Here is a 13261-nt window from a genome sequence, read left to right on the forward strand (position 1 = left end):
CCTATTTTCTATGTTTCTATGTTGAAAGGTCCTGTTAGAGTGGATGTAGAGAGGATGTTTCCTATAGTGGGGGAGTCTAGGACCAGAGGGCACAGATAGAGTGGATGTGGAGGGGATGTTTCCTATAGTGAGGGAGTCTAGGACCAGAGGGCACAGATAGAGTGGATGTGGAGGGGATGTTTCCTACAGTGGGGGAGTCTGGGACCAGAGGACACAGATAGAGTGGATGTGGAGGGGATGTTTGCTATAGTGGGGGAGTCTAGGACCAGAGGGGGCAGCCTCAGAACAGAGGAGCTGCCATTGGAATGGAGATGAAGAGGAATTTCTGTAGCCAGAAGGTGGTGAATCTATGGAAATCATTGCCACCGACAGCTGTGGAGGCCAAATCATTGAGTATATTTAAAGCAGAGGTTGATAGCTTTTTGATTAGTCGGGGCATGAAGGGTTATGGGGAGAAGGCAAGAGAACGGGACTGAGAGGGAAATAGATCAGCAATGATTGAATGGCAGAGCAGACTGATGGGCCAAATGGCCTAATTCTGCTCCTATATCTTACACTCATTTACACCCATATAACAACAATTTATCTGACATTTCAAACATACTATGCCTTCTTCTCATTTGAGTAATAGTATAATATTTTGTAATTAATTTTATGCTGTTCTTGTTCTGGAGTGAAAAGCATTTTCTTCCTGGCCTTACATTTATATCTGGAACATCTGGACAGTAAGGTCACCTACTTAGACTATTGTTTATGGATGACAGCTCCATCTTCAATACCATAATTCCAAGCAAACTCATTTCAAAATGCTAGATTTGGGATTAAACACCTTTTGAAACTGGATCCTGGACTTCCTGACCAACAGATGTCAATCTGTAAGGATAGGTAGCAAACACCTCCACCATGAAGTTTAAGAGACTACTAGACAGGCATATGGAGGAATTTAAGGTGGGAGGTTATATGGGAGGCAGGTTTTGAAGGTCGGCTGAAGGGCCTGTGCTGTGCTGTACTATTCTATGTTCTATGATATATTTCGCTCGGAGTATATTGCATTAGAGGCTATCTTTCGTCAGGAGTTTGAGGAGAATTGGTATGTCATCAAAGACAAATTGCTACAGATGTACTGTGAAGAATATTCTAACTGGCTGCATCACCATTTGATATGGAGGGGCTAATGCACAGATAAAGGGCTGGAGGAGAGGGAATCTGATAGGAGAGAACAGAAGACCATGGGACAAAGGGGAGGGGAGGGGGACACTAGAGGGAACTGATAGACAGGTAAGAACGAAGTTGAGAGAGGGAAATAAGAATGGGGAATGGTGAAGAGTGTATGGGGGGGCAATAGACAATAGACAGTAGGTGCAGGTGTAGGCCATTCAGCCCTTCTAGCCAGCACCGCCATTCACTGTGATCATGGCTGATCATACACAATCAGTACCCCGTTCCTCCCCTCTCCCCATATCCCTTGACCCTGCTATCTATAAGAGCTCTATCTAACTCTCTCTTGAATGCATCCAGAGACTTGGCCTCCACTGCCTTCTGGGGCAGAGCATTCCACATATCCACCACTCTCTGGGTGAAAAAGTTTTTCTGCATCTCTGTTCTAAATGGCCTAACCCTTATTCTTAAACTGTGGCCTTAGTTCTGGACTCACCCATCAACGGGAACATGCTTCCTGCCTCCAGTGTGTCCAATCCCTTAATAATCTTATATGTTTCAATCAGATCCCCTCTCATCCTTCTAAATTCCAGTGTATCCAGTTCTGGGGAGTTGGAGAAACCGAGGTTCGTGCCATCGAGTTGGAGACTCCCCATACAGAATTTAAAATGTTGCTCCAACAACCTGAGAATGTGCTCATTGCGGCCGTAGGGGAGGCATGGACCGACATGTCGGAACGGGAATGGGAAGCAGAATTAAACTAGGTGGCCACTGGGAAAACCCGTTTTCTGCGGTGGACAGAATGTAGGTATTCTGAGTAGCCTGGCCTTTTATAACATTCTGTACAACGTACTCGGACAGCAGCTCATGAAATCTATTTACCATGACACCGTCTGAACAGATCGCCGCTGCTGAAGAACGGTGATTGATTACTAATTATCTTGGTGCATGTTTTCCGATGAGTCTAAGCAGCTGCGGAGACACAATGCACGTCTCTTCCCGAGAGTAATTTCTCGGGAGTGGGATGTGTGATTGGCAGCCGGGAATCTATTTATACAGTCCACTCCGGTTTTGTGGTGCGAGCCGAGGGACAGTGAAGATGATTCGCGCCCTAGCAGGCCAGATGAAAATAAATTCGGCTCTGTGCGGGCAGGCTCCGCTTGTTAAAAGTCTGAGGTCTCTTGGAAAGACTTTCATGCCTAACTCACAGGTCATGACCCGGAGAGGAATTCGCACAGGTAGGTATAGTTTAATATCTACCCTGCGAGGATCTGTACATCATCCCATCCATTTCTCTCATCATCAGTTTTCACACTCCGTTCTCAATGACGCAACTTTTCCTTCAAAAAGTTTCAAGGCTTTCACCTCACGCACCGAAATGCTCTTGCACATCAGCTGATTTCAGACAATTTCAACTCAGGGAAAAGTTGTAGGATTAAAAATTGAAGCTGAGTGAAACCCATTTCGGCAAAGTTTTCGCGGGGCAGCGGAGTTTGGGAGGGGGTGTGCTTGGGCAGCGTCCGATTGAACTCGGTTGAGATGCCCAGAGGGTTGTTCATACATTCCGGGCACGTTTACAGACTGATTTTGAATTAATTTAATATGTAATTCCTTGACTAATCCGAATGTTTGTTATAGACGTTAAACATTCACTGAGAGAAGGATGACTGCACACCGCTATCCACGAAGTTGGAACAATTTTCTGAAGTTGTTCTGTAGTTTTAGACAGTCGAGTCCAGCGCCACTAGGATAGGAACGTACTTTAAACCCATTCCGTCGCCCACTGATTATCAATCCTACACTTAGACAGAATATTACAATATAGAAATGGGACAAAGACATGGTTATTTATTTTTTAATATTTTCTCATCTTGGTCTTCTACAAAATAACTACACACGCAGCAAATGCATTTCGTAAAACAATTTGCAACTTTAAAATAATTACCCTTAGGCGATGTTGTATCTTCTGCCAATTACGTAAGCAACGTTACAACTTAGAGTCATGGGGGAATACGGCAATGATAGAGGCCATTCGACCCAACCAGTCCATGCTGACCACGGTGCCCACCCAACCAGTCTTAGTTTCATGCCTTCGGCATCTAAGCCGTTCCTTCATGTACTTACTTAAAATGATGCTGTTGTACCTCCCTCGGCATTCATCACTGTCCACAAAGAACAGAAATGTGGTTTTAATCTAAAAAGAATTCTTGTATATTTGTTCATCCAAAATTACTGGAATATTTAGTTGGCTATGAACTACTGTAAATGCTAGTACCTGATAGATTATTAGTGGTAATATTACATTGTACTGTGTGTGAGCTATATGTATTGTGTTGTGAACCTTGGTCTGGAGAAATGCTGTTTCTTTTTGGGGGTAGATATTTACTGTTGTACGTCTTGGTCCAGAGGAACATTGTTCTGCATACATGTGTATGGTTGAAAGACAGGGTGGAGATATGTCTCTATCAAAGGAGGTGTAAGGCACCCCTTCCCTCTGCCAGTCTGCAGGTCACCCTTGGGCAAAGAGTAGCACCCGTCCGCCGAATCAGGGTCACGTGAAGCCATGGGAGCAGGTGGTGGATGGTCGTATGAGCAGCTGGTGCACATCACATGTCCTGGTTATGTGACCACTGACAACAGGCAGACAATCTGTGAAGAGTATTGATAATGGCTGGGGTCACCAGTCCTGTAAAGACACTGCCCAGAAGAAGGCGATGGCAAACCATTTCTGTAGAAAAATTTGCCAAGAGCAGTCATGGTCACAGAAAGACCGCGATCGGCCACGTCATACAACACGGCTCATCATGATCAAATGAAGTGGTAGTGAAATAAGTTTTGTAATCGAGAGGCATTGATTCAAAGTTCAGAGTTCAAAGTAAACTTATTACCAAAGGCGCACCATATACAACCTTGAGATTCATTCTCCTGCAGGCATTCACAGTAGAACAAAGAAATATCACAGAATCAATGAAAAACTACACCTAGTCACTGAGAAGCAACCAAATTACAAAAGAAAGCATACTATGCGACTATAAAAATGATTATAATAGTAAATAGTTAAATAAATAATACTGAGAGAGGGGCAGATCCTTGTAGATGTCAGCAACAAGAGGGCAAATACACAAATAAGCAAATAACTAAATCAGTAATACTGGCCACATGTGTTGTAGAGAGCTTGAAAGTGAATCCGTGGCTTGCAGAATCAGTTCAGTGCTGAGGTGAGTGAAGTTATCCCTGACAGTCGGGAGACTGATGGTTGAAGGCTAATAATCTTCGGGTGTGGGACCTAAGGTTATTATACCTCTTGCCCAATGGCCAGCGGACAGTCAATTGATTAATGACATAGAACACTTGATTTTAAGTTTTCCATTTCATATCAAAAATCAGAATTCAGTTACTTATATTTACTTTTTAAAACTCTTTAGATGATTGGAGGCCTCTAGAAGAAGTATTTTAGTGCATTTAATAACCAGTACCAACTTTATCCTTTAATTTGGATCTTAAGTTAGATTGTGAATCTGCAGATGAGGTCTGACGGTTGATGTTGCCCTGCACATTGCACCAGAGGGACAGGAAGGTAGCCAGAGGGGGTGGTGTGGCTCTGCTGGTAAAGAATGGCATCAAATCAGTAGTAAGATGTGACATAGGATCGGAAGATGTTGAATCCTTGTGGGTTGAGTAAAGAAACCACAAGGGTAAAAGGACCCTGATGGTGGTTATAAACAGGCCTCCCAACAGTAGCTGAGATGTGGACCACAGATTACAGTAGGAAATAGAAAAGGCGTGTCAAAAGGGCAATGTTATGATAGTCATGGGAAATTTCAACATGCACATCATTGGGAAAATCAGGTTGGTAGTGGATCTCAAAAGTGAGTTTGTTGAATGTCTACAAGATCGCTTTTTAGAGCCGTTTGTAATTGAGCCCACTTGGGGATCAGCTATATGGATTGGGTGTTATATAATGAACCGGAGGCAATTAGAGAGCTAAAGGTAAGAGCTTTAGGAGACAGTGATCACAATATGATGGAGTTCAGCTGGAAATTTGATAGGGGAAGGTAAAGTCTGACATAGCAGCATTTCAGTGGAGTGAAGGAAATTACAGTGGTATGAAAGAGGAGTTGGCCAAAGTAAATTGGAAGGAGATACTGGCAGGGATGACAGCAGAGCAGCAATGGCGTGAGTTTCTGGGGAAAGTGCAGGGTAGATTTATCCCAAAAATGCAGAAATACTCAAATGGCAAAATCTGACAAGGAAAGTCAGAGCTAATGTAAAGCAAAAGAGGGCACACAACAAAGCAAAAATTAGTGGGAAGACAGAGGATTGGGAAACTTTTAAAAACCTGCCGAGAGCAACTAAGTCATTAAGATGGAAAAGATGAAATATGAAAGAAAGCTTGCAAGCAATATCAAGGTGGATAGTAAAAGCTTTTTCCAAGTTTATAAATAAATAAATAAATGGAAGGGCAATGAGAGTGGACATAGGAACGTAAGAAAATGAAGCCTGAGAAATAAGAACTATTTATTATTGGCAGATGAACTAAATGAGTATTTTGCATCAGGGACACTTGGGACACTGTGGGACACTTGCAGTGTGCCAGATGTTGAAGTGTGTGAGGGAGGAGAAGTCAGTGCAGTTGCTATTACAAGGGAGAAGTTGATCAAAAAGCAGAAAGACCTAAGGGTTGTGAACCCTAGAATTCTGCAAGAGGTAATGGTAGAGATTATGGATGCAATAGCAATGATCTTTGAAAAATCGTTGGACTCTGGCATAGTGTCAGAGGACTGGAAAATTGCAAATGTCAATCCACTCTTTAGGAATGGAGGAAGGCATCATTATTTTTTATAAATAGATTTTTATGTCGTTGCTGCCGCAATGTAAGTTGGTAATGATAAACCAGATTCTGATTCTGATGCCTGAGACATTTGTTTTCTTTGAAAATATCACATTTACACACTATGCATTGTTCTTTAGCAGAGGTCCTTGCAACCCAGGGAATTCCAGGACACAGGCCCTCGAAGTTTGACAGAATGATTCTTCTCTGGTCTGGCCGGTTCAAGAAAGAGGAGGACATTCCTGCCACAGTTTCGTATGTTCTTCTATTTCAATGGTTTTGAATATTGAAACTGAATCTTTTACCAATATTTTCCACAATTAACTGTACCATCACTGAAACAGCCTTGAAACATCTTTTGCTTAGGGCTCACACCAATATACTGACAGGTATGATGCACGATACCAGAAACCCTGCCATATAATGAACTAGATACTTGAACAACCTGCTTCAGTCCTTAATATTGCCAACCTTCCTCCCAATTTTAGCTCTTCCTTCAGGAATTAGACTATAAGAAACAGGAGCAGAATTAGACGATTTGCCCATCGAGTCCACTCCACCATTTCATCATGGCTGATCCATTTTCCCCCTCAGCCCCTGTCTCCTCCCATCTCTTTTCCCTCTCATCTCTTCCCTCATGCCCTGTCTTATCAACCTCTTCCTTCAGTACACCCAGTGACTTGGTCTCCACAGCCACCTGAGACAGTGAATTCCAGAGACTCGCCACTGTCTGGCAAAAGAAGCTTCTCTTCATCTATGTTCTAGAGAGACACCTCTCTATTCTGAGGCGGTGTCCTCTGCTCCTAGACTCCCCCACCAAAGAAGACATCCACTCTAACGAGGCCCTTCAACATTCAATAGGTTTCAGTGAGATCCCCGGCCCCCTCATTCTCCTGAATTCTGGTAAGAAGAAGCCCAGAGCCAGCAAGCACTCCTCATATGACAAGCCTTTCGATCCCAGAATCATTTTTGTCTGAATCTGCTCCAATGTCAGCATATCCACTCATAGACAGAACTCAATCTTCGCATCTCCTTTAAGGTATCTGGTATCCAATTGATTGCTTAAGTTAATTGGGTTGGTGGGAGAGTAAGAGGCAGAAATTGACTCTCAGTGAATCCATCTTCTGATCTTCATGTGTAATGCTATTAATTTACTTATATTTAAAATGTATAGGCAACAAATAATAATAATAAGTAAGTAAATAAATCTTATTCAGCATACAGTATACGTATATTGAATAGATTCAAAATCGTGCAAAAAACAGAAATACTATATATTAAAAAAATAGTGAGGTTGTGTCCAAGGAGTCAATGTCCATTTAGGAATCGGATGGCAGTGGGGAAGAAGCTGTTCCTGAATCACTGAGTGTGTGCCTTCAGGCTCCTGTACCTCCCACCTGATGGTAACAATGAGAAAAGGGCTCTACAATCCAATATTACTTACTTACCTCTAAGTACGATTCGTCTTCTCTGGTTGTTTGTCCGTCTTTGTTATTCATAGATTTTCATAAACTCTATCGTATTCCTGTGAATGCCTGCAAGAAAATGAATCTCAGCATAGTATTTAGTGAAATATATGTACTTTGATAAAACATTTGCCTTGAACTTTGAGCATGAAAGATAATTTACTATTTAAGGCTAAACTGTGGCACTTCTGATAAAGTGTTCCAACAAAATCCTTGACTCTTGTCTTAGAATTCTACTTGGAAATTATATTACACCCATCTGCACCCAAGGTTCCTTAACAAAGTCAAAGCCAACCTGAGCCCTGGGACATAGCATCCTTCAATATTTTGTATGTCCCAAGCATTAGTATCTGGACACTGGCCCCAGTCGATGCAGGCAGAATATGACACACACCCACTCAGTATCATGAGGAAAGGGCCTCAGATGACTTCCACTGTTAAGTAGTAGTACATTTTTTATACACTTTGTGGTCACTTTATTAGGTACCTCCTGTATTTAATCAAGAGATCACTGAGTGTATGCTCATGGTCTTCTGCTGCTGTAGCCCATCCACTTCAAGGTTCGACGTGTTGTGTGTTCAGAGATGCTCTCTTGCACACCACTGTTGTTTCATTGTTTTTCACACCATTCCCTGTAAACTCTAGAGTCTATTGTGTGTGAAAATCTTAAGAGATCACCAGTTTCTGAGATAATAAACCACCTTGTCTGGCATCAACAATCATTCCACTTAGGTGACATTTCTTCCCTATTCTGATATCTGGTCTAAACAACATCTGAACCTCTTGACCATGCCTGCATGCTTTTATGCAATAAGCTGCTGCCACATAATTGGATGATTATATATTTGCATTAACAAGCAGGTATACCTAATAAAGTGATCACTGAATGTAAGGTCGAGAGCATTAGCACATATAATATGCGGTGCCTGGCCTGATCTGAGCCAAGCACAAGGATGGAATTTTTGTAAACCTAGTCACCATGCAGCCCTTGCCCTGCATCTAGCATTTCTCTGTAATACGATATTAATACTCATCTAATGATATACAAATAGTCAAAGTGCATCTGCAGGGTTACAAGAACCCAGAATCACTCTTTGAAATTCCTGGGTCAATATTTTTTTTGTGCTGTGAGATTACCATCCAAATTTAATTTGATTTTGAGATCAGGCACGGTATCAGTCATGTCCGGGCCAATGAGCCTACGTCGTCCCCTGAAACCCAATTTACCTGCTAACCCGTACGAGACCATGCAACTTTATATTTTCCTAACAGCAATGTCTTGCATTATAATTCATGTTAGCTCATGTTACTTGTGCCCATATAAAGTGATTGGAATACTTCAACAGAGTGGAATCATTTTAATGTTGCAGGTCGCAGCCCCAGTTTGAGTATGTGAAGGGGCTGCCCCTCAATTTTTGGTTGCACTTCAGCCCCGCGGTCCTGATACATGGTCACCCAGTATGAGGGCAGCAGGTCACTTGGGGGATCAACTGGTGGGCTCGTTCCTGGGCCTAGCCAAGATGGCCATTCATGGGTCCAGGTGGCGGGCAGTCGAGGCCTCTGCCTGAACCAAATGCCTGCCCTTCTTCCAAGGTTACCTTCATACCCGAGCATCCTTAGAGATGGAGCATGTGGTTTCTCTGGGTGATTTCTGGGAATTATGAGCCACCCCACCCCCACCCCATGGAATTGAGTGACTTGTAGATATTTTAATTTGCAAGTAAATTTGAAATAAAGTTTGTACGTTCTTCCTAGTGTGCATGTGAATTGCCTTGGGATTCCTGTTGCAGTTCAAAGGCATACCGGTCAGCAGGTTAACTGGTCATTGTAAATTGTCCTGTGATTAGGCTAGTGTTAAATCAGTGAGAACCTGGTCAGTACGGCTTGTTAGACTGGAAAAGCCTGTTCCGCACTGTATCTCTAAACAAATAAAATAAAAATTGTTAACAGTTTGTAAATCCCTGATGTTTGGATTTTGTGAGTGAATAAACCTTAGTAATTATGTTTATCAAAAAAAAATTCAGCTGGCTGGCAAAACGAGTGGATTGTATTAGTATAGGAATAGATATATTACTCATACTCATTTAAAAGTTTACTTCACATCAAAATAATGTGCCATTTGTGTCTTTGGATTGTTGGCTACGTGACCCTGTATCTGTGCAGCAGATGTTCCAATGTCGTATTCCCTATCAGCTTGCTGTTGACATTTTTCACTGGAGATGATCGGAGATTGTTAAAGGCAATGTTCCCAAGAACGTTTCGGTTATTAAATGCATCTTTCCACGTCCTGTGGTTGAATCTGACCTTGGACAATGCCTAGGGCAGTTGTGTTAGTTTTGGATTGCTTTGCAAAGATCCAACAGAGACATAGTGAATCCCATGTCTCCTTTCTGTGGTATAGAAGTCCAGGACCCTAGATTTTAAATCATTTTCTTGTCTATTAACCTTGACTTTTAGAAATATTTCTAAGTTTTTCTCACGGTTTATCTTGCAAACTGATGGCTACCACAGAGATCCTGGATACTATTAACCAGCTATTTATTTATTACAATAGTATTCATTGAGGGCACCTCATTGGGCCAGAAGCACCTGTTCCATGTTGTAACCCTAAATAAATAATACATTTCTTCATTCTGTATACTTAACAGGAATTGGAAAATAATGTTTTATTGTATTACCTGCATTTCCCTTCACATGCTTGCAACTCTAACTGACTTGGACACCTCGAGTCAGAGAGAAATAAAGCACAGAAACAAGCCCTTCAGCCCATCTAGTCTATGCCGAACCATTTAAACTGCTACTCCATTGACCTGCAAATGAGCCATAGCCCTCCGTACTCCAACATCCATGTACCTATCCAAACTTCTCTTAAACATTGAAATCAGTCTCACTTGCGCCACTTGGCTAGCCCCTCGGTCCACACTTTCACCACCCTCTGAGAGAAGAGTTTCCACTCGTGTTCCCCTTTAACTTTTCACCTTCCACCCTTAACCCATGACCTCTAGTTGTAGTCCTATCCAACCTCATTGAACAAAGCCTACTTGCATTTACTCTATCTTTAACCCTCATAATTTTGTACACCTCAATCAAATCTACTCTTAGTCTTCTACGTTCCAAGCAATAAAGTGCTAACCTATTCAACCCATCCTTATAACTCGGGTCCTCCAAACCCAGCAACATCCTTCTCAACTTTCTCTGTACTCTTTCAACCTTATTTACATCTTTCCTGTTAGGTTGGTGACCAAAACGGCACGCAAGTTCAACATAACACCCCATCTGCTGTACTCAGTGCTTTGATTTATGAAGGCCAATGTGCCAGATGCGTTCTTCACAGCCCTACCTACCTGTGACACCACTTTCAATGAGTTTCCCTAGGATCTGTTAATATGGATATTGAAATTCAAAATGAGTATGGATATTCAATTATAAATTTGATGCACATTACTTGTCACGGGGCATTAATTAGGGTATGTGGGACTATTCGCACTTTGATGCTACTTTATTTCATTGGACAGTAAGGATAATATATATAGGATTTACTAATCAATACATTAATAATTATTAATTATATTTAATCAGTATTAATAGTGATAATATTAAATATTATGAAATACTTAACAATTTAATGTTCAGTACTATAGAATTTATTAATACTTTCTTATCAGAATCAAGTTTAGTATACTGACATGCATCATGAAATTTGTTTTGTGACAGCAGTACATTGCAACCTATAAATTACAATAATAGATATTATAAAATATATATATTGAAATAAGACATGCAAAAGGCGAGGAAAGGGAAGCAGTGAGTTAGTTCATGGGTTCAATGTCCATTCAGAAATCTGATGGCAGAGGGGAAGAAGCAGTTCCTGAATCGTTGAGAGTGTGTCTTCAGGCTTCTGTACCTCCTTCCTGATGGTAGCAGTGAGAAGAGGACATGTCTTGGATGATGGGGGTCTTTTAATGAATACTTTATTAATTAATAATACTGTCAATTAATAATTGATAATACTAACTAATAACATATTGCTTATTAAATCTTGTGTTAAGCTAAGTTCAAGAATTGCTAATAGACCTCCCAAATGCATGATCTCTATCACACGAAGATAAAGGTGTGTGGAAAAACCACCACCTGTGGAATTTTTGACACAGATTAGATGGGCCAAAGGCGTGTTTAGTGCTGTAATACATAGCACATAGAACAGTACAGCACAGGTATTGGCTCTTTGGCCCACAATGTTGCGCTGAACCAATTCAGTTATTCAAATGGCCAACTACACTAATCCCTTCTGCTTACACAATATCCATGTGTAGTCCTCTCTGACTCTGTGGATCCCCCTCCCTAATTGTACACCACTCTGCTTTGAAACTCCGTCACTGGTTCCCACTGGGTCTAAATCCTGAAACTCCCTCTCCAACAGAACTACGAGAACATCTCTACTGGAAGAATAGCAGGGATGGCCGATAGATGATGACTTTGCCAGCAATGCCCAGATCCAGGAGAAATGGGCACAGTGGTACTGAATAGGAACGAAAACTAGCTTGGCCTTCGATGTTGATATCGCAGGAGCTAATTGGTTCTCAGAAAAGCATTTGCTGTCATAGCCTCAAAGCAGGATTAACTTGGAAAGGTCAAATGGTGGGGATGAAGAATGGCCACAGAGGCCTGGAATCCCTTGCGATATATACTGTATGAGTCAGTGTTTAGTAGAGAACAGCTGAAAAAAAATTCAGAGTATAAACAAACAGGAGAAAGTTCTGGGAATTATAAAAGAAACAGAAAGAGGTCAAATATAAGAAACGTTGTAAATTGCAAATGACATTTCAAATGTGACTGTTAAGATTATTTGAGCATATCAAATTAATAAGCAATCAACGTGTTTGAAGCATGTTGCTTATAGTATATAAATTTACAATATTGACTCCTGCCTATTGACTTCCATCCACTCCCATCGGGGGGAGGGGAAGGCCATGTGGCATCATGCCAGGATCACCTGACCGATAAAGTTACTTTTCCCAAGCAGTAAGGCAGATCAACAGCTCCACCCACTAATCCAGCCCAACCATAATATTGTTATTATTTCCTGTCAGAGTCATCTTACGTACAGACACTCCTGTGCCTACTGTTATTTTATGGACAAATAATCAATCTATGTATATAAGCTATCTTACATATTTATATTTATTGTGTTTATTTGTCATTGTGTTCTTTATCTTATTGAGTTACTTTGCACTGCATGTGTCTGGAGTAACAATTACAATTGTTCCTTTACAATTGTGTACTGGAAATTATATTAAATAATCTTGAATTAAAATGATGAATTCTCTGTACCCATGGTCTATGTGACATCAGTAATCCTTGCCCTAGGCAAGTCATTACTTTCTGGACTCACTGTTCCACAAAGGCCATTAATCACAACTACATTTTTTTTACCAATTAGAGTCTGTAATTTGACAGGATTATCTTTATTACAAAAAGCACTAATATTCCTTCAATAAATCAACTACTCAAACTATCTTCCTGCCAGGACCATCTACTACAAAATACAATTTCAGAGGTTTATGGCTTTGATGTGATTTTTCTTAAAAGCATTTTGAGGTGATAATTGGTGGATTGTGCATTAAGCTAGAATTTAATAGAAATCTGCTTTCTTGTTTAAATTGCTTTGAACAGAGAAAAATGTAATTATTTACACAAAGAACAGAGATTGCTGTCTGATTCTTTCCTAACTCTAATCATCAAATCAGATTATGTATAAATGCAACATGCAAATTACACTCGTTGGCCACTCCATTTGGCCCCTCCT

At 41.0% G+C, this 13261-nt stretch overlaps 1 protein-coding gene across 3 annotated transcripts in view; it reads left to right on the forward strand.

Moving 5' to 3' along the window:
* The first annotated feature begins 1988 nt into the window (after nucleotides 1-1988).
* LOC132400448 (protein FAM162B-like) overlaps nucleotides 1989-13261 on the forward strand; it is a 37988-nt gene continuing 26715 nt past the window's right edge. The window contains exons 1-2 of one of the 3 annotated variants that reach the window (XM_059981422.1): nucleotides 1989-2396; nucleotides 6130-6244. In XM_059981422.1, coding sequence (XP_059837405.1) covers nucleotides 2183-2396; nucleotides 6130-6244 — 329 coding nt within the window. In that variant the 5' untranslated portion in view covers nucleotides 1989-2182. The remainder of the gene's footprint in view (nucleotides 2397-6129; nucleotides 6245-13261) is intronic. The other 2 variants (XM_059981421.1, XM_059981420.1) reach the window with 2 other exon arrangements.

This window comes from Hypanus sabinus, chromosome 10 (genome assembly GCF_030144855.1).
Source record: "Hypanus sabinus isolate sHypSab1 chromosome 10, sHypSab1.hap1, whole genome shotgun sequence".
NCBI lineage: Eukaryota > Metazoa > Chordata > Chondrichthyes > Myliobatiformes > Dasyatidae > Hypanus > Hypanus sabinus.